We start from the raw sequence: 27193 nt of genomic DNA, 5'->3' as shown, positions 1-27193 counted from the left end.
TTATTTCATATATAAGGAAATTTTAAAATAATTTTATATATTTATAAGTTTTAATAGTACCAAATATCTCGAAATTATAAACTAAATTTTAAATTACTCCTTAAATTCTAAGACATTTTAATTAAATTATTAAATTAAATTATCGTTGTAACTGATGTGCCCCCTATTTAAACACAGATTAATATCTATTTTTAATCTACATCATATTTAAATTGGCTTTTAAGGTTTTGTCAAAAAAAATTGGCATTTAGTAAAAATTAATGAATATATTAATAAAAAACATGATTTGATACTTTAATTTGACGATTTAATTGAAACATTTTGAAATTTAGGAATTAGTTTGGATAAGGTTAAGAAATTAAGGACTTTTTTATAGGTTTAGGTTAACCCTTTCTATAGTTTGTTCCTTACAACCCTGTATTGTTCTATAATTCCGATTACTCCCCCTTGCTGTTTCTAAATAACATAAAATACCATCCGTACTTCTCTACAATAGATTCCTTTGTCTTCTTCAGTTCTAGTCTTTCTGCAATTCCAAGCCAAACACTTGAAACCAGATTGTTCCCTCTTCTTGTAAGGTCAGCCAGTTCAATTTATTTATTTTTTTTTCAAATTTCTAGTTTAATTTTCGATTCCCTGAATCCAAAAACTGGAAAATTTTTAGGTTTAGTTCTTAATCATGTACTTAAGAGAAGGCCGCTCCCTATTGCTGAAAGTGAAGAAACCTTCAATCCCATTTATTTTGAACACAAACCCAGTTTTAAACCCCGACAAAGAACCCCAATCCGACCAAAACCAAACCCAACTCGAAGAATCCCAGGTTCTCAGCACATTAAAACAAGAACTCAACATTTCTTTAGCTTTAAATTACTTCAAATCCATAGCCAATTCAAATTCCTTCAAACACACACCACAAACATACCAATGCATGATCCAGAAGCTCGCACTAGAGTCCCAAATCGATGGTATTCAATATCTTTTACAACAGATGAAGTTAGAAAGGATTAGCTGTAGTGAGGACTTGTTTGTGATTGTGATTGATTCTTATCACCAAAAGGGTTTAGTTGAACAAGCTTTGAAAATGTTTTATAGGATTAAGGAATTCGGTTGTGAGCCGACAGTTAAGATTTATAACCGTGTTTTGGATGCATTGCTGAGCGAGAATCGGTTGTTGATGATTAATCCGATATACGGTAATATGAAGCGAGATGGTTTGGAGCCGAATTTGCTTACTTATAATATTCTTTTGAAAGCTTTGTGTATGAATGACAAGGTAGATAGTGCTTGTAAGTTGTTGAATGAAATGGCAAGCGTGGGTTATTCTCCGGATGCTATGAGCTACGCCACTATAGTTTCTTCGATGTGTAAGCTTGGTAAGCTTGATGAAGCTAGGGGGCTTGTGAGGAGATTTAGATCGTATGTGAGTGTTTATAATGCATTGATAAGTGGATATTGTGTAGAATACAAGCTTAAGGAGGCGTTAGATATGTTTGAAGAAATGTTGGTTGAAGGACTAGACCCTGATGTTAGATCGTATTCAATGATTATCAGTTCCCTTTCGAGTGTGAGAAACGTTGAGTTGTCACTTACGTTTTTTGCCAAGATGTTTGTGAGAGGGTGCAGCCCTAATATCTACACGTTCTCTTCGTTGATGAAGGGGTATTTCAAGGCAGGAAGGGTTCATGAAGCTTTTGACTTTTGGAACCGGATGGTTCAAGAGGGAATTGAAACAAATACTGTTTTCTATAACACTGTAATACACGGTCTCTGCTCAAATGGGAAGGTCGATGAGGCTATATCTGTATCCTATCAGATGGAGGAAAATGGCTGGCCTCCAAATGTAGTCTCATATAGCTCTCTTATTAATGGATTCGCAAAGGTCGGTGATTTGGCTGGTGCATCTGAAACATGGAATAGAATGATGTCCAATGGTTGTCATCCCAACGTTGTAGCATATACAAGCATGGTGGATGTCCTTTGCCGGCATTCTATGTTTGACTGCGCTCATTCTCTTATAGAGAAGATGGTGTTGGAAAACTGCACTCCGAGCACAGTCACTTTCAATGCATTTATCAAAGGTTTATGTAGTAACGGAAGAGTTGATTGGGCAATGAAAGCACTTGACGAAATGAAGCATTATGGTTGCGTTCCTAACATCATAACATATAATGAGCTGCTCGATGGTCTATTCAAAGTAAATAGGCTAAAAGAGACGTTTGGGATTATGCGGGAGATTGAAGAAAAAGGAATTGAATGGAATTTAGTCACTGACAATACCATTTTGTCTGGATTTTGTCATGCCGGTATGTTAGAGGATGCTTTGCAACATTTTGGGAAAATGCTGGTTCGAGGTATAAAACCTGATGCGTTCACATATAACATAATAATATTTACCTACTGTAAGAAGGGTAAGGTGAAGATCGCTGTCAAACTTTTGGATCGTACTCGTGCTGGGGATGATTGGTGTCCGGACGTAATTTCATACACCAGTCTTATATGGGGCCTCTGTAATTGGGTTGATATAGAAGTGGCTATCAGTTACCTTAATAAGATGATAAATGAGGGGATATGTCCCAATGTTGCAACATGGCATGTTTTAGTCCAATGTTTGTTTAACAACTTAGGCCATTTGGGACCCATTCACATTTTGGATGATATTCTAGGTAGCAGATGAGAATGTGTTCGGCTAGGATTCTTTTCGGGTCAAGGCGGATACGTTGCGAACCGTTGATGACAATGTAAAAGATACTCATGTCGAGTGACTGAAATGTACCTGTTGCCTAGCCTCGGGTGGTTAATACATTCGATCAGAGAAGGCTGAACGTTGTGCATTTTGAACCACAAAATTCTTGCAGATAAACATCGGTCAGGTTTCTCAGCCTAACAAGCGAGTCCACTCGACTTGAACCGGCTCTGTCTCATGGAAACCTTGTGAGAACCGGTAGTTTGAGTTTTTTCTTTCCAGATAATGGCATTGGCATTTCTGGCATTGTACAGATGCTTGCTGCGAGCGACACTGCAGCAGCTGCGACTTTAAATTTCCGACTACTCTTAATTTCGGTTTGTTCGATTTAGGTGACAAATTTATGAGTTATTTGATTGCAAACAGTTTATTATAGTTTCACCACACACCTTTTACTCGCACGGTAAGATTGTGCTCCAAAATACATGCACCGAGAACCACAACGGGAGGGCATCGCTGTTCTTCTCGGAGAACATTTCCTTCCACACTCGACTCTCCGATGGTACGCTAAGACCTGCTTGTGTGATGCCAAGAAAACATATTCACCGGTACGAGTGATGGGGAAAATGCCATGTACAAGTCCCTTGATGTTTGTATAGTCTATATTGTAGGTGGGACCACCAATTGCAAGCAACCGAGAGTTTGAATTAATAACTATTTTGTCCGCAAGAATCTTTGCAGTGATTTTTGTTCCTTTTCTTCTCTCATATGGGCCTTCTCCAATACCACCACAAGTTCCAAGTTAGACTTGCATGTACCATGAATGAAAAAAAAATCATTTTTTTCATCAAACAATTATATCGATCAAGATGAAATTGTTTTCAAGATAATATGCACCTACACATCTAGAGTTCAAATCTAGAGCCTAGACTTGTAGTAGAATAGTTGTTGCAAAGATGTTCTTGGAGGAAGGCATGCGAATTTTACGTTAGATGGGATAATTTTTTAAAATTTTAGGATGTCATTAAATATAAAATTTTAGGGGTGAAAATATATTATTAATAGAAAATTTTAAGATATATATTAATTTGGAATTTTAAAGAGGCGGCTGCTCTCATCCGTTTCTCTTTGTCCATCCCTAGAAGAAGCTGCGGGAAGATAAATGGATCCCTGGTATTGAAGGTGACAAACTGACTCCTTCAGATATCATTGAGATATCATTGATCCTCTTTTACCAAAAACAGTAGCTGATATTCTTAGAAAAGATGGGAGATGGGATACTTCAAGGATTGAGCAATGTGTTTCAGAACAAGAGAAGCATGCTATCAAATATCAATAGAACCCGTGAATACTCTTAAATCAGAGTATAAGACCTCAATTGTGATGCTGTTTTTGACTTGAAATTTGGGAAAGCTGGTGCAATGGTGGTCTTTGCGGCATCTTTATTATTGATATTAGGTCTCGATATCGATTTAAACAAGTCCGTTGAAACATTTTGGGCTATCTTGGATATTATTGGTTTCTTGATTTGGTTAAGAAGTCTTATAGCGGAAGTCATTCTCCGGCCGTCATTAAAGGAATGTTACTCATTGATCGATCATGTTGGTGCATGATTTGCAAATATCTGCCAATGATTTCATTTGTGAGTAGTGGATGTCGCTTAGTAGTTTCAAGTGATTCCTTGTCCAAACATGGTTGCTTGACGCATACAATTCAGGGTCTCATGTTTCACATCAACTTCCCCAATCTGATATAGACAAAACCCCTTTGCTGCTGCCTAATGCAACAGCTTCATGCATCTCCAATGTGCCTACCTACGTACATGTATAATCTAATTTCAATGATTGATTCTCTATCTAGTCATGGTGAAAGAAACAACTTCATTTTAAACCCTAAACCATTAATTAATGAAGAACACCGGCCAATGAATCGGAGAAGGTAATGGTATATATATTCTTTGGCCAAATTTTTCTTAGGTGACTGATGGAAATGCCTTCGTTGCTCGCACGCCCTCTGCACTCGAGGCTCTATTTATAATATAATACAATATAACATAGACGATTTATTAGAATAAATATACTAAAATCGCATATGAATGCTGAGTCAACGGACATAATGCCGCCACGTACTGGCTCCATGGGGACTGGATGAACAGTGCACATGAAATCTCTCCCTTTTCTGGCTCTTATATAAAGCCTAACCCCATCTCTCACTCTTCAGATCATTTTTATCTTTCCCTGTGCTTTATATCATCCTCCTTTACCCTCTCTTTCTCCATGCAAACCATGGAAGCAAAGGAAAAAGAAAAGCTTTCAAGCAACAAGAAACCAAACCACATGCTTCCACAGTGTATGGGAGCACAAGCATACTTATCATCTTATACATACACACATTAGAATGAATTTTTCTAATATTTTTTCTTTTTTCCCATTGCAGGTCAGCCAGGACTGATGCATGGGAACTCCTATGTGACAGTGGATTCTTCATCTTAATTTGGTGCTATCCTACCTGAGCTTTCTTTTATTCCTTCTTTAATTAATTATATATATATATATATATATATATATATATATATATTCTTCTTGACCTTGTAAGACCTTTAGGTGACCTTATACCACCCAATCCAGTGCTTGTCCTTATAGCAGAATCACCCTATTTTCCCACCCCATTGCTTCCAATCTCTCCTTCACCTTTCTTGTCTATCCCTCCTGAGCTGTAAAATTACTATTATTACTATTAAGAACAATAAAAGCTCTCACTTTCCTGTTTAGGGTTAAGTGCTTGAAGGCCACCATGAACTGGATTTGTTATTGTATGTGCAGAGACAATTATGCTTTTTTTGCAGGCATTTGTTTTCGTTGTTTTACATGTTGTTTCTGGGTGTGTAAGTGAGAGAAGAATATAAGTAAATATTCTCTGAGATTTGTAGTGTGTGTAAGACTTGTTTCTTTCTTTCTCCTCGTGACTTGTTGTCTAGTGTTAATTAATGTACTATATCCTAACGCATATACACATGTACGTGTACGTGTATGTATATATTCATTATTGTTGTGTATTACTGTTAATTATTGAAGTTGTTTCTGTCTGTCCGTGTCTCTGTGCGGAAAAATTGATGGATTTACCCTACGTACAGTGAGAATTGCTTAACCAATTTCATTTTCTTTTCACTCACCTTTTGTCCTCGTTATAAAATATTTTTTTTAAACAATTTAGATCATACTAGAGATAGACGTAAGATTTTATGATAAAGAGTATCTTATAAAATTTTAGATGACAAAAATAAATTATCAATAAAAAATATAAATAAAATACATGATAATATAAAATTTCAGAAATACAACTAATCTCACTCACTCTTCCGTCAATCTATCTTTAATAATAACAGTATATATTTGTAAAAGTGTTCATGAGTTGATCTCAGTTAAGTTTATCTATGATGTGAACAATATTATGATAATAGTTATTTAAATTTGACCTAGAATATTAATCTTAAATATTATTCAAACCCACTCATATTTATAAATGATTATTATGGATAAGAAAGTAATCAGTTACGAAATGATAAGAAGGAAAGAACTAGCGTACATATTTTAAGTGGAAAATGATTTCAGAAAAGATTATGGGCAAAGAAGAAAAAGATTAACGATGTCGGTTGTTAAATACAAAAGATATTGTAAGAAATGCACAACAACAAATCTAAATGCGTCACAATGTCGCATAAAGTAAAAAACCCTGGATATATATTTATAGTTGGATGGAATCCATCGTAAACATAAATTTACTTTTTCAACTAGACAAAATAAAAATCAAGGCACAACCTTGAATACTGACTACAACTTAAATCTAATTAGACTCATCCATGTTATTTATTTTTTTATATTTAATACTTATTATGTGTATATATATATTTTTATAAATATTTATCATTATATGCTTTTCTTTCGATTTTTTCAATACAAAACATAAATTATCTATAATTTTCGTGAATTTCTAAATCGAATATAATTGTACTTAAATTTATGACATTTAAAGGATATCAATTAAATTAAAATTCAATCAATTTTATTAAATTTTTAAATAAGAAAAAAGTTAACCTATTTTTAAATATGTACATTATTTATATTTATTTTTTATATGATATAAATTATATATAAAGAAAATCAATATCATATTGAACTCTAACCATTCTAAACGATTTTAGGTTTTTTTTTTTGTTAAACCTTGTTTTTAACATATATTTTTGAAGTTTCTTGTTTAAATTTTTTTATGTGACGGTCTGATATAGATTTTTTTTTTTGGGTACATCCGATTTACTAAGCTAGAATCACAGTCTTAGGACACCCTCCCCCTTGGCATCAACTGATAATTGAGGCAACAGGAAGTCCGGGGGGTCGGCCAAAGTAACGAGATCTTCTTCTTGGTAAAGGGCTTTGTTCGCCAGGCAATCCGCACACTTGTTACCTTCTCTCAACGTATTAGATTTAATCTAATGAATTGTTAAGATATATCTTAGGTTATCATAAATTTGAATACTTATAATGATATATTCTTTAAAAAATACCTTTCAAAATTAATTTTAAATGTTGATATATGTTCAATTTTTTCTTCGACAATGACAAAATTTTAAATATTAATAATTCTATATAAAATTAAAGACAAACAAATAAGACATACTATTTGAATTCATATAAATATATAGGAGTTGTATCTCTTTCTGTAAAATGGTTAAATTATATTTTGATCCCTCTTAGAAATTAGTTTTTCAATTTAACCCTTTTTAGCATGAAGTTGTCAATAAAAATGATATATTTGTATGGGCCAAGGAAAATCTGGATCTGGGCTAGCCAACAATTTTCTTTGGGTAGAAGCAAATATTTAATAATGTACAAAGCCACACACACCAACAATGAATAAATCCTACATTTGATAAAATTTAATAAAATATATGTTTTTAGCAAATATTTTAATAAAATATCAATGTTTTATATATTTTTCACATTATTTTATAAAATTTAAGCTTTTTATAAATATTTTTAAAAATAAATTTTCATATATATATATATATATATAATGCTTCACGTCACTTTTACTATTTTAAATATAAGATATTTATTTTTATAGGAATATGATCATATTACACAATGTAATACTCTTTTAGTTTTACACATTTTTCGAACAGTTGGATAAGTGAAAATATATGACTGAGATTAACAGTATAAAATAAGAAGATATTTACCGGGAGAAAACACAATAAGTTAATCTCTGCCATTTATTTCTACCCGTCGAACAGTCCTAAATTTGTGTAAAACTAAAAAAAATTGCATTGTGCTACGGATCCTAACACATTTTTATATTATATATATATATATAAATAAGGGTAAAGTACACAAATGTTCCTCTAACTATAGGATATTGCTTTGTTGAGCTCCCCAACTATAAAAAGTTACAAAATGCTCCTCTAATTATATGATGTTGCTAAACTCATCCTTTTTCTGTAAAAAAAAAATGAGGTGGTATAAACTGGGCATTAATATGTTGGCTAAGATACGATAGTCGGTTTGAGATTTTGAGATTAAATTTTTAACATATCTCAATCAGTAGGTTAACATCCAGCTCATATTGTCGACTTTTTAAACAGAAAATGACGACTTTGAAACATATGAATAGTCAGATGATCATTTTGTAACTTTTAATAGTCAAGAGACTCACTAAAGTGACACCCTATAGTTGAGGGACCATTTGTATACTTTACCCTATAAATAAAGCTTAATTTAAACGGGTGAACCTCGAACCATACAAGTCAATTTGATTTCTCGATTTTTTCCCATGATAATGTTTGGGTGTCAATATTTAATTAGAGGTGGAAAGGTCAAATATGTTGACTAATCTTCTATTTGACAAATATAGTTTTTGCTTTTCTTTCTTACGATTTACAAATATATTTTGATTTTTTTATCCCAATTTTCACACCCATATCATTTTCTAGATGTTTCCTTCAGATAAAGACGTTGAAGACTCATCTCAACTAACATGGGACTATAATCATATAGAACAAGCTTTAATTTCAATTATCGGCTAACGATTATCTATAAATAATAATAACATATATAAACATAAAAAATATTTAAATATTAAATTTTTTAATGTGATAAATTTTCCATAAGAATATTCTTTGATTCAAGGAAATAAAATTAAAAAGAAGTACATCAAAGATCTTTTTCCTTTGTTTATAAGTGTTGTTGGGTTGATATGGATATTTCCTTTCGTTATTATTTTCACAAAAGGCTTAATGTATAATTTAGCCTTCGAGTTATACCGTTTCCGCATTTTATCATCTAAACTAATTTGATATTTAAATGATCATTTTATTTTATTTACCTCAAAATATTAACGGTAATCAATAAAAACATACCGTATGTTACTTTTTTTTTCCTCAAAATATAAACAACAATCAATAAAAACATGTCATATGTTACAGTTTTATTAAATTATTTTATAAATTGATATAAAATAATAGTTTAAATATTTAAACGATCATCACAACATAAATGCAACTTCAAATCCTCGGTCACTTGCTCGAGACATTCATCGGATGCTTTCAGCTGACTGGGAACTATCCTTTCAACGAGTTCTAAGGGAAATAAACGACGCAGAGGCGGACGTTATGGCAAAGTTGATAGATAGATCGACTTTCTTTATAAAGGAGTATGAAGCTCCTCCTTTATCTATGTTGCCACTACTTTCTAGGGATATTCACGGTCCCCCTCGTGCGAGGCTATCTTTATAATTCCTTAGCCCTCTTTTAATTCAAAAGGAAAAATAATTGAATTTTCAAAAATCATAAAATAACTATTAAATTTTGTATATATCAAGATTGAGTAATAAAAATAATCATAATACCAAGAACTAGTTGGTCCAGTGGGACTAAACACTAGATCTCTTAAGCAAGATAAATGGTTCGAATCTTAGAATTTGCGAATGGAGTAAACTAAGTTGAGAGAGTTGTCATTGCTTCTGCAGTATTCAATCCGGATTAGTTGATTAACAAATAAAAAATCAATGATTATACAAAGAAAATAGAAATGATCATAGTCGAGAGACCTAATTGAAAAAATATAGTCGAGAGATGTGTATTCCACAAATTATCCATAAATATAAAAATGCAAATATACTATTATTTGTGGGTCGTGTATTTTTTTTATCTTAAACCTAAATTCAATCATAATCGACCTTATCCTTAAAAAACATGTTTACAGGTATCTGATTTAAAAAAAAAAACTTGATCTTATAGGTTGGAACCCGTCAAGTCTAACACATATGCCCATCCCTAGTTATTCTATATTGGATTATAAGGATAAATATAAGTGATTGCACGATAGAAAAGAGAAACATATTTTACATGAAAAATTGCAAAAGGAAAAAAAATTGTGGCAAAGAAGAGAATTCTCTATAATGTTAAATAAGACAAGATGATTGTTTTGAGCGACTTAAATAATTAATTTAATTCTAACATTAATCCATAATATATATTAAATGATATAATTATTTAATTACAAAAGTTCGTATTAAAAATGTAGTTTAAGCAAATTTTTAATTTTAATCGACATTTTAATGAAAGAATTATAGTCGTATACAAAGTAGATACAATCTTCTAGATCCATAATATATCTGATTTTATTTTAATTTACTTTTCACTAATTAGTTCACACTACAATATTTTTTAGTTGAATTATATAAGAAGTCAGATTATAAACACTAAGTTTGGTTCACGGAATGTAAGATTACCAGTGGGTATGCAAGATTACCAGTGGGAATGTAAGATTACCAAGGAATAAGATTACTGAGAATATTGTATTTTGTGTTTGGTTGGTTTAGCAGGAATGTAAGATTATCGTGTTTGGTTAAATGAATAAAAGATTATTGGAATGTATATTTAACCAAATTGTCCATATTATATATTTGTTTTTTTAACAAGTTGGAAAATATTTATATATTTTCTTTAAAAAATTTAATTTCATAAAATTCATACAATTTTTTTTACAAAATTGAAAATATAAAAAGGTTTAATGAAAGGGTAAAATTTTATTTTAACCCCTGAACTTCATATAAAATTTTAATTATAGATTTTTTTTTAATCTAAAATAATTTAATGATAAATTTGTAATTTAATATTCGTAGAATTTTTATTATTCAATGACAGAAGAATGATATTTTTGAGAATTTTTTTAAGAGCATTTTAGTCCAAAACGTCGGTAATCCAACAATACCTAAAGAAAGGGAGGTAATGACATTCCCGGTAATATACCTAAAAAAATCCACTATTGGTAATCTTACATTACCGGAATGAGATTCCCGGCTAACCAAACGGGAGAATGTAGATTCCATTCCCATGGGAATCCTAAATTCCCCCATCCAAACGCCCTCTAAGGAGTAGTTTAGAAATGTATAATTTTAAATTTTAAAATATCTTATATAATTTAAGATATATATATGGTTTTCTATTTTTCAAAGTGGATGAAAAAGAAACATTATCTCTTTGTTGACTCTTCCCTCGTTTCTTAATTAGTGTTATATAATTCCTAACCTATCGTTTTCTTTTATCAAAATTCCATACTTTTCGTACAATTAGGAAGTCTTCATGCTTTGGCATTCATTTCAATGCAATAATATGCAAATATATTATTAAAAATAGAATTCTAAATATCATTAATTAATGCTTATAGGCAACCATGAAAGGGATTTCTTTTTCCTTCTATCAAATTTTATGTTATTGATTTGAAAAAAGGTGATAGGAACGTATCACCCATTAAAGCAGAGCCCATGAATTTCATTTATCCAAATTAAATAACAAAAAGAGAATAATTCAGTTGTTGACGTTCTTAATTTCCTTATTTATTTGGTGACGTGAAGTATGATTTTTTAGAAAAGTTGAGATTAAATTATAATTTTTTATGAGTCTAAATGTATTTTTAATATTGTATTGACTTTTAATTTAAAAAAAATTAAAAGATTAAATCATAAGTTTATCATTCTAGGATGTCAAAAATGAAATTTTAACATGTACTAATAAATAATTTTATAAATTTTAAAGGGAATTAAACATGATTTTATCCATTTAAGGGGTCAAGGCAATGGCAAAGACGAGGACAAAGGTAATGGTCGGTGGTGGGTTAAAGCTCGATGATGCATTGCGTATTATGTTTCCACTTTTTGGGCCGGGGTCCATATTCTAAACTAAGCTTTTTCCCATTTGGTTTTTTTTTTAAATAGGTACGTAGAAAATATCATATCTTCTCATTTAAGTATTTAAAAAAGTTTTAATTTTTTATTGAATTCTTTAATTTATTTTTTAGTTAAAGTAGATATAAAATTTTCATATACATTCATAAAAGTTGATGACAAAGTAGATATATAAGGTATACAATTTTTATTTAGATAAAAATGGTAATATATTTTAGTTATTTATTTTTATAAAAAAAATTATATTCCTAAATAAAAATTTGTAATTTTATGTATTTATTTTGATCGAAATAGTATTTTATATACTTAGATGTAAAAAAGAATATATTTTACATAATTATTTATTTTACTTTGTCAAAATTACATGCATATAGGATGCATGCATGTATACTATTACATTCCATCCGATGCCTCATTTGCAATTGTATTTATAATTACAAATATATGTTTAATAAAATCACATACTATTTTTTGTCAAATTATACTATTAATCTATGTATTATACAAAAGTTATAAATTTTAGGTCTTCTATTTTAATTTAGTAAGTTTTAATCTCTTTATTTTATAAAAAATATAATTTCCGCTCTGATACAAATAATATCTATGAATTTTTTTTTTGGTTACAAAAGAGTGGCCACTGCATTAACAGTGAGCTGGTCTTCTTCTCATCCCAGCTTGGTCAGCGGTGAGAATGCGTTGGGTTTCACTGGGTGGATTCTGGAAGCTGGAACAACCAAGCTCCCTGTGAGCACCGATGTTCGCTAAAGTATTGGGTTACATAATACTTATGTATTATGCGTAAGCTGTACATTTAGTTTTCATCATTCAATTTAATTACTCATATTGTTTCAATATTTACTTGAGTCAAGATTTGAGTTTCGAATTTTTAAAAAGTACATAGATTAAAATTGATAATAAAAGATTGACTAATGTATTTATAGTACAAGGAGTAATGACAAAATTCTACCTCTATTTTTTGTAAAGTGTAATGATAAAAGACTCGTGTATATTTAACTTTTGATTAATATGAAATTCAGGGTTCAAATTTTAAAGAATTGTATTTATAAATATATCTAAATAAAAATTCATAAGATGATTTTCATACCTAAGTAATATTAATTGTATTTGTTGTCTAACATTTTAAATATACACAGTTTTTTAAAATGTCCACGTACTTATTTTGATTAATTTACGGTGATTGTAAGATGAAATCTATTCTAAATATTTTTAATTACTTGACAATGAAACCCCAAACACGCTTACAATCTTTAATATTCGAATTTAAGACCTATATGAATAACAATTATATTTATAATCATTTATGTAACTTTATTTGTACAAATTAAAATAATTGTATTTAATAAAATTAAACTGAAAATCTTTAACTAAATCTAACCCCTTTTTTATTATTAAAAATGCCCTAATGAGAATGTTACACGTTTCAATTGTGTTTAAAATAACAGTTAATTTAATTTAAGACAGAAAATGGCGTTTTTTCAAAGTCAATCCTAGAGTTATAAAAAGTCAACGATTTTATGAGACAGGAGTTTGCTTCTTGCACTTCACTTTACACCTAACCTAACCTTTCGATTTCTCGAATGATGTTGAAAAATGTGTTTTATATATTTTATTAATTTATATACATATAAGTCTTCGCTCTCTCAATTATTTTGAATAAATAATTTTGTTTATTAAAGTGGTGTATTAAACATTGTTTAGAGTTGTTTATATTTCAATTATTATGATTTAAAATTTGTCGTTACGATCTCTCTTTAACATTTTTTTATAGAAACGAATAGTTTTTTATTAAAAGAAATATATTTAAAATTATAACGAAAATTTAACAATTACAAACGTAAACTAAATATATAATTATGATATTTTTTTATAATCGTTAACATAAAAAATAGTCATTTAAGATTATACAATGATTATATAGGAAAAATATTAAAATTCTAACAAAAAAAATTATAAAAAATAAATACGAACGGATCTGACCGCATTAGCAAACAAACTACAAAAGATGATAAAACTATTGAAAGACCACTGACAAACTATAAATCAATATTGTGTAACGTGAAAAAATTATCCGCGAATACAAATAACATATCTAAATCTAATTCGAGAGTCCACAGCAAATAAGATCAACAAGATAACAAATAAATGACATATTAATCAGTTGTGATAATATAAAATCCAATATCGAGAAAAAAGATAAATTGAAATAATAGTCAAACGATTGAAAATGTACCATAAAAGTAAGAAAAATGTCTTAAAACATATGAAAATGAGACTTTTAAAAAACAAAGATGTGATATACAAATTAAAGAAAAATAAAGGAAAACGATAAATATTGGCGGTGACAACTAATTTAAGGTAGTATTTGTTCAAATAACTCTCTCAATCATTTGACGTTATGCTTATATCTCTTACTCTTGGTGCTCGAACTCAAAATCTAAAAAAATAACAATAATTTATTAACCACCAAAATTACTTGGTTCATGTATTATAATAATCGAGACCTTAAATTATGAATATTTTTTAACTATTAAATTAAATTATGAATATTTGATTGTAGAGACGAGTACTCTAGTAATGTGAGGATCATATGACTGGAAATAGTCCCATATATTTAGAGAATAAGCGAAGGTTCTCTTATGTTAGAGAATAAATATAAAAAATTAATTTGTTCAGCCCTAAAGTCAAAATAGGCTGAATGCCGATATATTAGTGTTATATTACTATCGAGGGTATAACAAGAATAAGTACTGTAAATGCTGATTTTTTTCAATAAGGTTTAAATTTAATTGTAATGTTAAGACATTCTAAATATATTTAATTGTTATATTGAATTTAATATTTTTTACTTGTAGTTTAAAAAAATGATCAAATATAAGTAATTTTACTAATCATATTTTCTCAGATTCTATGATCTTTTCTATAAATACCGTAGACACTCGCACATCTTTGAGAACACATCCTTTGCCCTTCCTCTTCGTCTTATTTCTCTCCGGTTCCATCCTTTCTTGTTACAGCTCTTTTTTAATCCTCTTAATATATATATATTAGAATCTGTTTATTGTCCCCATTAAAAGGAGAAAAGTTTTTGTGCTTGGAGTCCGTAGCTATGGTGGTGGCTTCACCGAACCCGAGTCGAGCCGAAAAGCCGGAAGCCATAGAGCTTCCGGTGATAAACCTCTCGGCCGAGAGAACAGAGGTCGCAAAGCTCATTACGAAAGCCTGCGAGGAGTACGGTTTCTTCATGGTGATCAACCATGGAGTGTCGGAGGAAACCATCGCGGCAATGGAAGAAGAAGGTCTCAACTTCTTTACGAGGCCGGATGTCGAAAAGCAAAGAGCCGGGCCGGCTGTACCTTACGGCTATGGCCGTAAGAACATCGGTTTCAATGGCGATATTGGTGAAGTTGAATACCTTCTTCTTCATACCAATCCTCTTTCCATTTCTCAGAGCTCCATTACCATCTCCGGTGACCCCCAAAAGTTCTGGTAATCATTATTTTATCTTTCGTTCAAGTTTGCTTCGTACTTTGAATGATGATGCATGTTTAATTGTTTATGAATAAGTTATATATATATATATATATATATATATATATACTTATAAATTTATTTTTAATCAATATGAAGAATCCATGAACGTGAGGTTGTTGATGAGTTATGTATGTTGTCATTTATTATCCCACATCACCTTCAACTCCCAATTATCCCATGCTTTAAATGGCAAATGAGTACTATAATTTGCTCTTCTTGTGGCCATTCAGAATTCCCATAATAAATTACTTCACTTTCTCTTTTTACCATGAAATGAAATTATGGTTCTTTTGGGGTATATGTTGCCTTTGTATTTCTGCACTATCTGCTTTGCATTGCAACGCCAAGTCCTCAGATCTTGACCATCTTGAGATCCAACGACGTCGGCGGCCTGCAGATTCGTGTAGCCGATGCTGTCTGGGTCCCTGTTCCCCCTGACCCTACTGCCTTTTGTGTCAACGTAGGTGATGTTTTACAGGTATTCCACTCTCCTTCAGTAGTAATATCTCGAGTGGACTCGGATAGAATTTAGTTTTTTCGATTTCGTTTATTTAACCTTATTTAAAGAGACCCACCGAAGAGAAAAGGATGATAATGGATTGATGGAAACTGATACATGCATCGGAAATCCACTGTACAATCTGTCCTATAAAAGAGTAAAGTGCCCCACATATCAGTTGCTATCCAATGAACACTAAAAGGGTTTGTGGTTTATTTTCTGGTTTGCTGGGCTGTATTTACCATTTTTAGTTGCTTATGAGATATCATGCAACTTTTCTGACAGTTAGGTTACCAATATATATATATATATATATTCTAGAAACAATCTTTGCATAGGTGATAAGATTTTCAGAGTTGGGGGAACACTGAACGCAAGCTTGAAAAGTACTTTGCATTTCTAGGTTTGAACTCGTGGAGGGAACATATTGTTTTAGTCTAATTATGGTTCTACTCCCTATATTATATTAGAATTTATGTTTTAGCCTTTTAATTATAATTTGATCGTTTACTTTTCATAGTGTTATTAATGGGTTTAAATCGATAATATTGGTAGTTGTTATGGAAGTGATGGGCTGATGGCATGAATTCTTTTTTTAAAGATGAATATAATTTTGGTATTGAACTTAGCTTCAAGGTTCAGTTTAATACTTAAGTTAATTTTTGGTCCAATTAGGAGCTTAAACTTGGATTTCAGGTTCAATTTAGTAACTAAACTTTTTTATCTAATTAAGTACATGAACTTGGCTTTTTAATTCAAATTGGTACCTAAGTTTGACTATTTTGACTTCAACCGTGAATGATTTTAATTAAAAATCAAGTTCATGTACGCAATTGGACGGAAAAATTAGATATCAAATTGGACTTTAGGCTAAGTTCATGTACTTAATCGGATCATAAAAAACTTAAGTTCATAATAAACTTTGAGATCAAGTTCATGCATCAAAATATATATTTATCATTTTTTACTGTTATACGGTTCTTAGATTAACCAATCGGAGTCGCATGAAAATCTTATAAATCATGATCAATTAATATTAAATTTACTTGTCAGCTAATAATATAAATCCATCATCACTTGCAACAAAGTAAAGGTAGTATAAATTGGAATCTACCAATAATTCTATAGGGTTTAATTAAGACTTAGGTCCTTATATGTTGGATCTACTAACTCTTATTTCTTGTAGGCAATGACCAATGGGAGATTCATGAGCGTGAGGCACAGAGCACTGACCAATATCAACAAGCCAAGGATGTCAATGGCCTATTTTGGGGCACCACCACTCCATGCAAGAGTCACTGCCCCTCCAGAGCTGGTCACACCCCATAGCCCTTTGCTGTATAGGCCTTTCACATGGGGTGAATACAAAAAAGCTTCATATTCTCTCCAGCTTGGTGACAGCCGCCTTCAACTTTTCAGAAAATGAACGTGCTGGTTAGACCAGTTTGATTCCCTGCAATTTTGGCTGTAAAACCTTCAAATCTTCCATAGTTTTTGTTTACAGGTTGAAAAAAATGTTTTATCCATATACTTGGTAAAAGGGACACTTTTCTATAAATTCAGTGGCACTTTGAAGTCTAATTATGGTTTTGGTATATCTGTTAATATTCGAATATGGAATTTTATGCTTATATTTCAATCCATGTCATCTGCTATTACATATATTTAATGTCGTCAACTATTCCGATTAAAATATTAATGTGTATTCTTCTTAAAATCCCCATTTCTTACTATGTTTGACCAGATGTGAAGCCCTGATCATTTTCTTGGGGTGATGTAAAATTAAATGTACAGTGATTAAATCTTAGATTTTATGTCAAGGGATAACTTATAAAATTTCAGAAAAAAACGAAAATATATTATAAGTAAAAAATATAATAAAATATATTATTAGTAAAAATTATAAAGAAATATATAAATTACATATAGGAGTTTTAAGACGACTGCTTATATCATATTATCCTCTATCACTGATAGAAGGACCAAAACTAGATTTAAAAAAAGAGAAGGAAAAAGACTGCATTTTTGTTTGAGTAGTGTGAATGAAGAAAGTTATGTTAAAAATTCATGTGAGGTACGAATTTAATAAGTTATGTTAAAAAATTTAATGGGGGCGAAATTAGATAACTAGTATAAAATACAAAAAAGAATTTATAAAATAAGTAAATTTAAAATTTCTAGGAGATACCATCGCACATCCCAACACTCCCTCGGTCCATCTCTAATGAGAACCTTGTTGTTCTCATTCTTCTGCAAGATTGACCTTCAGATTAATGGTCCTATGTAGGGGGGCAACATGAACCTACAAGGAGGGGGCTATGGATAGAGATGAGACCATTGGTAATGCAGGGTGCATGGCGACTGTTGAGTGTCTTTGGATGACCTTAAGATAGGGGAACCGAAACCCATATTCCATTTCCATAGTGATTGGTGAATGGGACTTTTATGAGGGACCAAACATGGGGGTACGTCTACCAGTTAGGATTATGTTGGTTTTTTAAGACATCCTTTCATAGGCTTTAAGAATGTCTTTAGTCTTTACCATTGAATTGATGGGATTCGGTCCAACCGATTTTGATACAATATGCTTCCATAGCTCAACTTGTCAAATATGCATCTCCAAACTAGGATAAAATATGGGTCAATTATGATTTCTATCACTTAATTTTGATCGTATTTCTATTTTGTTTAATCAATTTTAATTTTTTTAAAATGTAATCATTCAAATTTTAAATTAAATTAGTTTTATACATTTGGAAGTTAGATAAAAAAAATTTAAAGATGATGTAATATATTTTAATTGATTTGATTTTCTTCTTCTCATTTTATCATCTTTCCAAAAACAATTTATTTTAGAATTTCGTTCACATATTATGTTGTAGTTGAAGCCACTATACTCTAGTACTTTCTTTGGTCATTTCAAATATCAGTGAACTCGTCACATCATTATCACTATATTAACATCTTTTTCTTTTCAAAATAAACTTCGTTACACAATCTAAACAAATATGATTATGATCTACAACTCTACCATCTGATCACTATAAAATCAAATTATATTATTAGTTTTTTTTTCTTCATTTCCTCATCGTTAAGATTTGGAAGAATATGGTTTAACTTTGAAAGATCAAAGAGAATTTAGAAGAAAAAAAAGTATGTTTAAAGATTGAGAAGAAAATTTTCAGATATATTTTTACATTTTTAAAAGAAAATTTTAAGACTTTTCATAATTTGAAAATATAGATGTTCTGTTATAATATGGTTGAATAATTAACGGGGTAAAAAAATAATTTTAAAATTAAATGATTGAAGAAGAAATATAATTAATTTAAGATGAAATTCGAATTATATGGGACGTATTAATGTTTTTTGGCAATATAATATCTCTGGACTCTGATTGTAGAAAAGGTCGGACGACGGGATCAGTATTTGGTAAAGCCCAAATGATTTGGATCAGATTATTAGGGGCCGACGAGAGAGAACAAAGAAGGATAATATCCAATTTGACCCCTAAACTATAACTAAATGTTCAATTGACCACTTTAACATATTTTTAACTAAATAATAATAAAAAATTAATCTTCGTCTTTAACATATTGAAAAATTCTCCATCAACCGAAACAATTAAGTGAAAATTAATTTGTTTCATCTGCTTAGCTAGTTTCAAGCCTTTCTACAAACTAATATATGTAGTAAAAAACACAACAATTCTCAAAATCAACAGGTAAAGACGATAGTAAATAAATAATTAGCTATATGCTACGACTATAACACATTAGTGCTTGGTAGAGGTGGTAGTGTGGGCCTTGGCACATTAGAAAATTGGGGGCATTCTTGGAAGTGGAGAAAGCGCCCCTGGCTTTGAGAATATTAAGTTGAAAATAGGCATTAATGTTATGGGGAATAGTATAATCTTCTTTAATTAGTCATATGGCCACAGGATTCCATTAAAGTCAAAAAGCCAAGGTGTATGCAATCCAAATTTCAAGAGCATATTCTCCTAGTCCAATGTATAGCACATGGCCACAAATAATTTCAGGCAGACAACGAATCGGAATTTTCAATGACTTCCAACTAACTGCCTCGTTGACTCCTAATCAATGGACGCTTCAAACATATTGTTCTACTTTCACCACTACCAGAGAATCCATCTCCTCTTCTACCCTTTTGCTTCTTCGTAGATTTTCTCTCTTCGCCTTCTTTCTCCTAATCCCACCATGGCTTTCATTGGAGAGGCTACTCTTTCTAAGCTTTCCGATCTGTTGCTTGGCAAGTCCATCGATGCTGTTCTCAACTTTGTTGCTGATCACAAGCAACTGTACGACCAGCTCAAGGAGTGGAAATCCATACTGCCCGATATCAAAGCAGTGCTGAACCACGCAGAGGAGAAGCAGATCAAGGATGAGGGTGTCAAAAGCTGGTTGGAAGATCTCCAATACTTGGCTTACGACGCTGATGATATCTTGGATGACTTTGCTTATGAACAGTTACGTCTCAACCTCCACAAAACTCAGGCACAGGTCAGCACTAGTAAGGTACGGGAACTCCTTCCTACCTGCTGTACCGGTACTGATTTCTCTCCATCTTCATTTCTATTTAAAAATGCCATGATTCCCAAGATGAAAGACATCACTTCTAGACTCAACAGTCTGGCTACGCGAAGAAGTAGTTTGGGGTTGAGTGAGATCTTGCTCAAGCTGCATGCTCCGAGCGAAAGAAACCGACCAGGTTGCAACCTACTTCCGTGGTGGATGGAACTGTGGAGTATGTTGGCAGAGACAACGAGAAGCAAGAAATGCTTGATTTGCTCAAAACTATTAACTCTGATGGAGTTTGCGTCCTTACCATCGTTGGTATGGGAGGGATGGGTAAAACAACTCTTGCTCAGCTTGTTTACAAAGATGCCTGCTTAAAGGAGTATTTTGATCACAGGGCCTGGATATGTGTTTCTGAGGACTTTGATGCTGTTTAAATAACCAGAACAATTTTACAATCCATCGATCCTTCTTCACCTGATGTGAATGACTTGAATTTACTTCAAGTCAAGTTGAAGGAGAAATTATCCCAAAAAAAAAGTCTTGTTTTAGATGACATTTGGAATGAGTTACGATGTCTGGACAATTTTACGGTCTCCCTTTGGAGCAATGACCAAGATTATCGTAACTCGTCTTCAAAATGTATCATCTAATGTGAATCCGATGAAAGCCTTTCATTTGGATAAACTATCACATGAGGATTGTTTGTCCATATTGACTCAGCATGCATTAAGAGCAAGAAATTTCGATGGGCATCTTCAATTTAAACAAGTTGGAGAGAACTTAGTAAGAAGGTGCAACGGTTTACCATTAGCAGCAAAAGACATTGGAAGCTTCTTTCGCACAACTATGACTCTTGATGAATGGCAAAGAATTTATGAGAGCGACATATGGGACTTACCAGAAAATCAATGTGGCATAATTCCTGCACTGCGATTAAGCTACCATCATCTTCCTTCTCATTTGAAACGTTGTTTTGCATACTGATCCATCTTCCCAAAAGATTACGAATTCAAAGAAGAAGAGATAATCTTGTTATGGAGTGCAGAAGGCTTCTTACAGCAAAAAGCTAAACATCAAATTAAAGATATTGGAACCAATATTTTCGAGATCTAGTGTCAAGGTCATTTTTTTCATATATCTAGTAAAGATATATGTTGCGGACTGGACGATAATAAGCATCAGATGGTTTCACATCGTTCTCGTCATTCGTCTTATTTCGCCAGTCGGTATGACACGGTGAAGAAGTTTGAAGCAGTTGATTAAGCAAATTCTTTGCGTACTTTTCCACCGTTAAAGCAACATCCTTTTGGGGGTTATTTAACTATTGTTGTCTTGGTTGAATTATTACCGGGACTACACTACTCAAGGTTGCTTTCTTTGTGGGGATCTAACATCACTGAATTGCCTGAATTCTTTGAAAAATTAAGACATTTACGTTACTTAAATCTTTCTCTTAATCCAATCAAATGTTTACCTGATTCTTTATGCACTCTTTATCATTTGGAAACTTTATTATTAAAATATTGTTTCAGGCTTCAAAAATTTCCCTCGAAGATGGAAAATCTTGTTAACTTGCATTGTCTTGATATTAGATGTGCAAACTCAATAGAAAGGATGCCTTTAGGAATTGGTAATCTAAATAATCTTCAAAGGTTATCTGATTTTTTTATAGGTGAAGGTGATGGGCATCGTATTGGAGAATTGAAGAATTTGTCAAACATCAGAGATGATTTTTATCTTTGGAGGTTAGAGAATGTTAATGATCAAGATGCAAGGGAAGCCAGGTTGAATGAGAAATCCGGAATCATTAAGTTGGTACTAAAATGGAGTGGAGACTCCGAGAAACCTACAAGGAAGAATGAAGTTGAAGAGCAAGTATTGGACTCTCTTTGTCCTCCGAAAAAGCTTGTGCAACTCGTGATTGAGAATTTTGGTGGTGCAAAATTCTCCACTTGGATAGCAGATTCTTCCTTCAAGAACTAGTCATCTTTGGAGCTACGCAATTGTAAAAACTGCAAATCACTGCCACCGATTGGAAAGTTGCCATCCTTAAAGGTCTTTCGATTGGTGGTTTGGGTGAAGTGAACAAGATTGGTACGGAGTTCTTTGGAGAAAACCAGTCAATTGCATTTGCATCTTTAGAGACTGTCTTTTGAGAGTCTACCGAAGTGGGAGTAGTGGGACGCTTGTGAAGGTGATGAGCATGTTTCGAAGTTTCCCAGCCTTTGTCAGCTTTCGATCAGACGATGTCCTCAATTGTTAGGAAGGTTGCCAACTTGTCTTCAATCCTTACAGAGACTTGATATCTACGAGTGCAGGAGATTGGTAGTTTCAATTTCAAGTTTTCCATCACTGTATGAATTAAGCGTGGAAGAGTGTGAACAATTGGTGGATGAATGCTCATCTTCACCTGTGGAGGAGGTTACCTCGTTGCAAAGTGTGCATCTTTCAAGCATTTCGAAGTTAAGTATTCCAGTAGAGAGGATATTACTGAGGTTTGCAAACTCAACAGCGTTTTTAATTGATGATTCCAATTTGCTACCAAAAGTGTTGCATGCTTTCACATTCCTTACAAAAATGGTACTAAGATGTCAAAGCTTGGTTTCTTTTACAGAGAGTAACTTCCCCCTGCACTAAAAGAACTGATGGTTTTGGATTGTGATAATTTGCAATATTTGTATGATGAGAGTATGAGTAGCAACACTCGTCTTCTTGAGCACTTGTCCATTAGTCGCTGTCAGTCTCTAATATGGTTATCATCAAGGGGTGATATATGCAATCGGCTTCAACATCTCCAAATTTACGACTGCCCAAAGTTGAGTAGCTTATTTCTGAATTCCAAGCTACCCGTAATGCTAAAAAATCTATCTATTTCGGACAGTCAAGTGTTGGAATTCATAGCTCAAGACTTCCATGAAACCACTGATCTCGAAAGTATTCAAATTTGGGATGGTCACAATATTAAATCTTTACCGCGAGGATTAGACAAGCTCATCCATCTCCAGGAGATTTCTCTACATGATTGTTCAAATCTGGTGGTTTGTTTCGACGAAATTGGGTTGCCCTCCACAAATCTCATAATTCTTGAGATAAGAGATTGTGAAAATTTTGGAGCCCTTCCAAATTGCATCAACAACTTCACCTCCCTTGGGCAGTTAACGGTGTTCGATTGTGGGACTTACATATCCTTTCCAGAAGATGGTCTTCCTACTAACCTCGTATCACTCCCAATCATAAATGCACCAAAAATTGATACCTCACTTGTTGAATGGGGATTCCATAGACTCACCTCTCTTCAACGACTTTTGAAATCAGCGGTGAAGAATGCTCAAATGTGGTGTCCTTTCCAGAAGAAAATATAGGAATGACGCTTCCTCCTTCGCTCTCATGTATATGGATCGATAATTTCAAGAATCAGGAATTAATGTGCTCCAAGGGCTTTCAACACCACTTCTCTTGAAGAATTGCGAATCAGCAATTGTCCGAAGCTCACATCTCTTCCGGAAAAAGACATGCTTCTCTCTCTTGGATGGCTATGTATTGACGGATGTCCGTTGCTAAAAGAAGAGTGCACGAGATTTAAAGGACGAGAGTGGTCCAAGATTTCCCTCAGGTTGAAATTGATTATAAAAATCTCATCCCGAGGGAAGTAGATTGAAAGTAAAGCCGCAAAATTTGGGTTCGAGTTGTCCACACTCAAACCACAGGTGTGGAACCATTTTAGACATTGAGCAATTTCATAGTCTTATATATTTATGATTATCCTCTGAAACAAAGATGATAATAGTTTATAAATTAGCCGACTCTTATTCTCATATGTAATGGGGTAAGGGGAGGTAGAATAGTAATCTGCTCCAACGCCAGGTTGAGAGCAGTTTCCGTAAAAGACTTTCGAATTATGAAATGTCCTCCGTAGGACTCGATCCCACGACCCCAATATTAAGAGACTAGTGCTGTATCAACTGAGCTGGATGGTCATTTTTACAGGTTATCTGAAGCTTCAGTGGGAGCTTTCATTAAGGAGTGTATATGGCGGCATATTGATATTTCCAGGTACCGATCTCTCTTAAGTCTTCATCGATGATTAGCAGATGCCGGGACATGCACTTTTATTGTCGATATTTCAAGATTGAACAAAGTTTGTGGATTGTTATTGCCTGCAAAAGTAGTTTACTTTGGAACTTTATTTGTATCAGTGGCCGTCGTCTGCTAAACAATGGCAGTAAAAACTCAACAAATCTAGTGCAAAGATGATTAACTGATTGTTAGCAATTAAAGACGCGACAAGGAGCCTCAACCAGTCTTTGCAGAGTGAAAAATGACAAGAAAGAGACTTCACTGCAAAAACTTCCATTGAAATTCTCTTTTGAGTTTGGGTTTCCATTAGGTGATGTACTCGTTAATCTCGGTTTTATGGTGCTTCCTCAAGAAACTCCTTGCAGAGTAGTCAGAGGCTCAAAGCTAGCTAATATTGCACTGCCTAAATGGGGAAATTTCAACATTAGCCCTTTCAAAATTCCAAGTTTTGAAATTAAGGCAATTGAATTGAACCAGTTTTTCAAAGTAAACAATGTCAAAATTACATAGCAATAAAAAAAGTAAAATAAACTCAGAATCTTCTGCTTCAGGAACATCACTGAGGTCTAGACCTTCTGGTGGCAAATCTGATGTGAGAGGACCCAATTCCCCGTCACCACTTAGAGTTAACCCACTCTGCAACATTGAACCACAAAAGCATGGGAAAGGTTTAGTTCAACCACTGAATCATGAGCCAACTACAGTTTGGTAACTTATAAGCCATACCTCGGGCTGGAATCGAAGCATGTCGGCACGAGCCATCGCTTCCGCTTGAGCGATTCTCTGCCTGAATGTCTGAGCCATCTCTTCAGCCTGTCAGGAAAAAAACATATGTTGAAACATGTTTGATAATTGTTTTAGGATACACATGTCTGAGCCATATTTTATCAGCACTGACCTTTTCGAAAACAAGAGTCGGATTGCGGATCATGTCTCCAGGGGTAGGCTCAAGTTTCTTCGTAGAAAGACTTACTCTGCCTCTTTCACGGTCGTGGCTCAATATCATGACCTATATATCATTTGATATGATGCTGTTTAAAATACATTTTTATGAAGCATTGAAAAAGTAAACTTGATTGATGAGAATGAGTGAGCGTTGAGTCACCTTCAGAGTGTCCCCGGGCTGAAGAACGGTAGCGATGTCTGAAACGCGATCATGACTGATCTGACTCACATGGAGAAGGCCGTTAACTCCACCGATATCGATGAATGCACCATAAGGTTTCAAGCTCTGAACAGTTCCGAGCACAACTGATCCAATTCCTAGCTGTGCTTGACTGTCAGCCATGGCCTTGCGGTTACTGAGTACGAGTCTTGACTGTTCCTCATCAACCTCGACAAACTTCAAGGGCAGCTCCTTATCGAGAAGGTCTTCCGCAGTAGATTTCTGATGGGACATGAAATTAGTAAGACATCGTTCTAAAAATATGCAGTTGGGAGATCATAGAACTAACCGATGATATCTGCGAGAAAGGAACAAAGCCTCGAAGACCCTCCACCAACGCCACTACTCCGCCCTTGTTTCCGCCAACGATCTAGATACACATATCAAGCAGTCAGTTGAAGAGCACCAAACACATACGTACGAGCAGAGTTGGGCACGGAATACACACCTTACCCTTCACAACAACATCCTCAGCTTGAAGCTGCCTGCATCTTTCCCAAGCAAGCTCATATTGAATGGACCTTAAGCTCAAGACTAAGCTATCATCCGCCTCGAGTTCACCGATAATAACAAATTCATCCCTCATACCAGGAACTATACCTGCTTCTTCGACATGTTTGATTCTGTGGATGCTGGCCTCTTGGACTGATAGATATGCTGAAGATTTTGCAGTAATGTCAACCAATGCCCCATTAGCATCTGTGCAGAAAACTGTTCCTTTGACCTGAAAAACACATGCCATTTTCCTATTGCTATTACCAAACATTCGAGTTGTCGACACTATCTGCTAATAATTCCCATTCCAGAACTAATAGGGATAAACTTCAATATGTTGAATTAGATAAAATAAGATGAAAAGAAGAAAAAGAAAATGAAAAATCAAACCTTGGTTCCAATTTCAGAATCAAAGTCATATTTTTCAAGAGCAGTTTGAAAATCGTCAAGGGTGAAAGAAACACCTTCCATAGGAGCAGTACGACAGCGTTCATAGGCATCCTCGAACACCTGCTTGAGTTCAAGCCTGGCTTTGGTCTGGGCATCAGCAACAGCTGAAACAATGGGAAAAGCAAAAGCACTCACTTTCCGGGTTTTCTTTGGTTTCACCCAAAAACGGGAAGATGAGAGTGGTGAACATCTTAGGCCTTCGAATTGTTGAGCCAAAGACGCCATTTTTTCTGCTCTGCTCTGCTCTGTTGTGGTGGATGATAAAATTAAGTAGTTCTATGATAAGGTAAAGAAAGAGATTTTTTAATGTTGGGTCCCTCACCAAATCTAAGGTCCAAACTAAGCCATCCATCATGTTGTGCATGGCCTTGAAATGTAATCTATATATTTTAGCCTCTTGCAAAAAGTTATGTCTTATCTTCTTCAAGTTTGAATATGCCCACATAGGATACTAGCATCATGAAACTGAAGCATAAATGTACCTGCTTTGAATT

At 33.2% G+C, this 27193-nt stretch overlaps 4 protein-coding genes and 1 long non-coding RNA gene across 5 annotated transcripts; 4 read left to right on the top strand and 1 right to left on the bottom strand.

The window, feature by feature from the left end:
• Positions 1 to 466: 466 nt before the first annotated feature.
• On the top strand, positions 467 to 3352 carry LOC120127661 (pentatricopeptide repeat-containing protein At3g48810). The gene has a single exon (XM_039145525.1). The coding sequence runs from the start codon at positions 680 to 682 to the stop codon at positions 2672 to 2674; it is 1995 nt and encodes a 664-aa protein (XP_039001456.1). The 5' UTR covers positions 467 to 679; the 3' UTR covers positions 2675 to 3352.
• Positions 3353 to 4906: 1554 nt separating this feature from the next.
• Positions 4907 to 5508, top strand: LOC120127704. The gene is made up of 2 exons (XR_005516566.1): positions 4907 to 5032; positions 5120 to 5508. It is a non-coding gene; the product is annotated as an uncharacterized LOC120127704 (long non-coding RNA).
• Positions 5509 to 15017: 9509 nt separating this feature from the next.
• On the top strand, positions 15018 to 17504 carry LOC120127786 (gibberellin 2-beta-dioxygenase 2-like). Its single transcript, XM_039145611.1, has 3 exons — positions 15018 to 15430; positions 15824 to 15953; positions 17161 to 17504. The coding sequence occupies exons 1-3, from the start codon at positions 15051 to 15053 to the stop codon at positions 17398 to 17400; spliced, it is 750 nt and encodes a 249-aa protein (XP_039001542.1). The 5' UTR covers positions 15018 to 15050; the 3' UTR covers positions 17401 to 17504.
• Positions 17505 to 22066: 4562 nt separating this feature from the next.
• LOC120127785 (putative disease resistance protein RGA1) lies at positions 22067 to 24766 on the top strand. Its single transcript, XM_039145610.1, has 7 exons — positions 22067 to 22494; positions 22595 to 22706; positions 22808 to 23007; positions 23394 to 23849; positions 23949 to 24125; positions 24500 to 24565; positions 24709 to 24766. The coding sequence occupies exons 1-7, from the start codon at positions 22067 to 22069 to the stop codon at positions 24764 to 24766; spliced, it is 1497 nt and encodes a 498-aa protein (XP_039001541.1).
• Positions 24767 to 24973: 207 nt separating this feature from the next.
• Positions 24974 to 27022, bottom strand: LOC120127784 (30S ribosomal protein S1, chloroplastic-like). Its single transcript, XM_039145609.1, has 7 exons — positions 26640 to 27022; positions 26203 to 26478; positions 26044 to 26124; positions 25695 to 25976; positions 25488 to 25598; positions 25316 to 25402; positions 24974 to 25225 (listed from the first exon to the last, which is right to left on the bottom strand). Exons 1-7 carry the CDS (start codon positions 26922 to 26924, stop codon positions 24974 to 24976), a joined length of 1374 nt encoding a protein of 457 aa, XP_039001540.1. The 5' UTR covers positions 26925 to 27022.
• Between the last annotated feature and the right edge of the window lie 171 nt (positions 27023 to 27193).

This window comes from Hibiscus syriacus, unplaced genomic scaffold (assembly GCF_006381635.1).
Source record: "Hibiscus syriacus cultivar Baekdansim isolate YM2019G1 unplaced genomic scaffold, ASM638163v2 tig00110472_pilon, whole genome shotgun sequence".
Taxonomy (NCBI): domain Eukaryota; kingdom Viridiplantae; phylum Streptophyta; class Magnoliopsida; order Malvales; family Malvaceae; genus Hibiscus; species Hibiscus syriacus.
The sequence above is the reverse complement of the archived record's forward strand: the minus strand, read 5'-3'. Positions and strand labels throughout refer to the sequence as shown.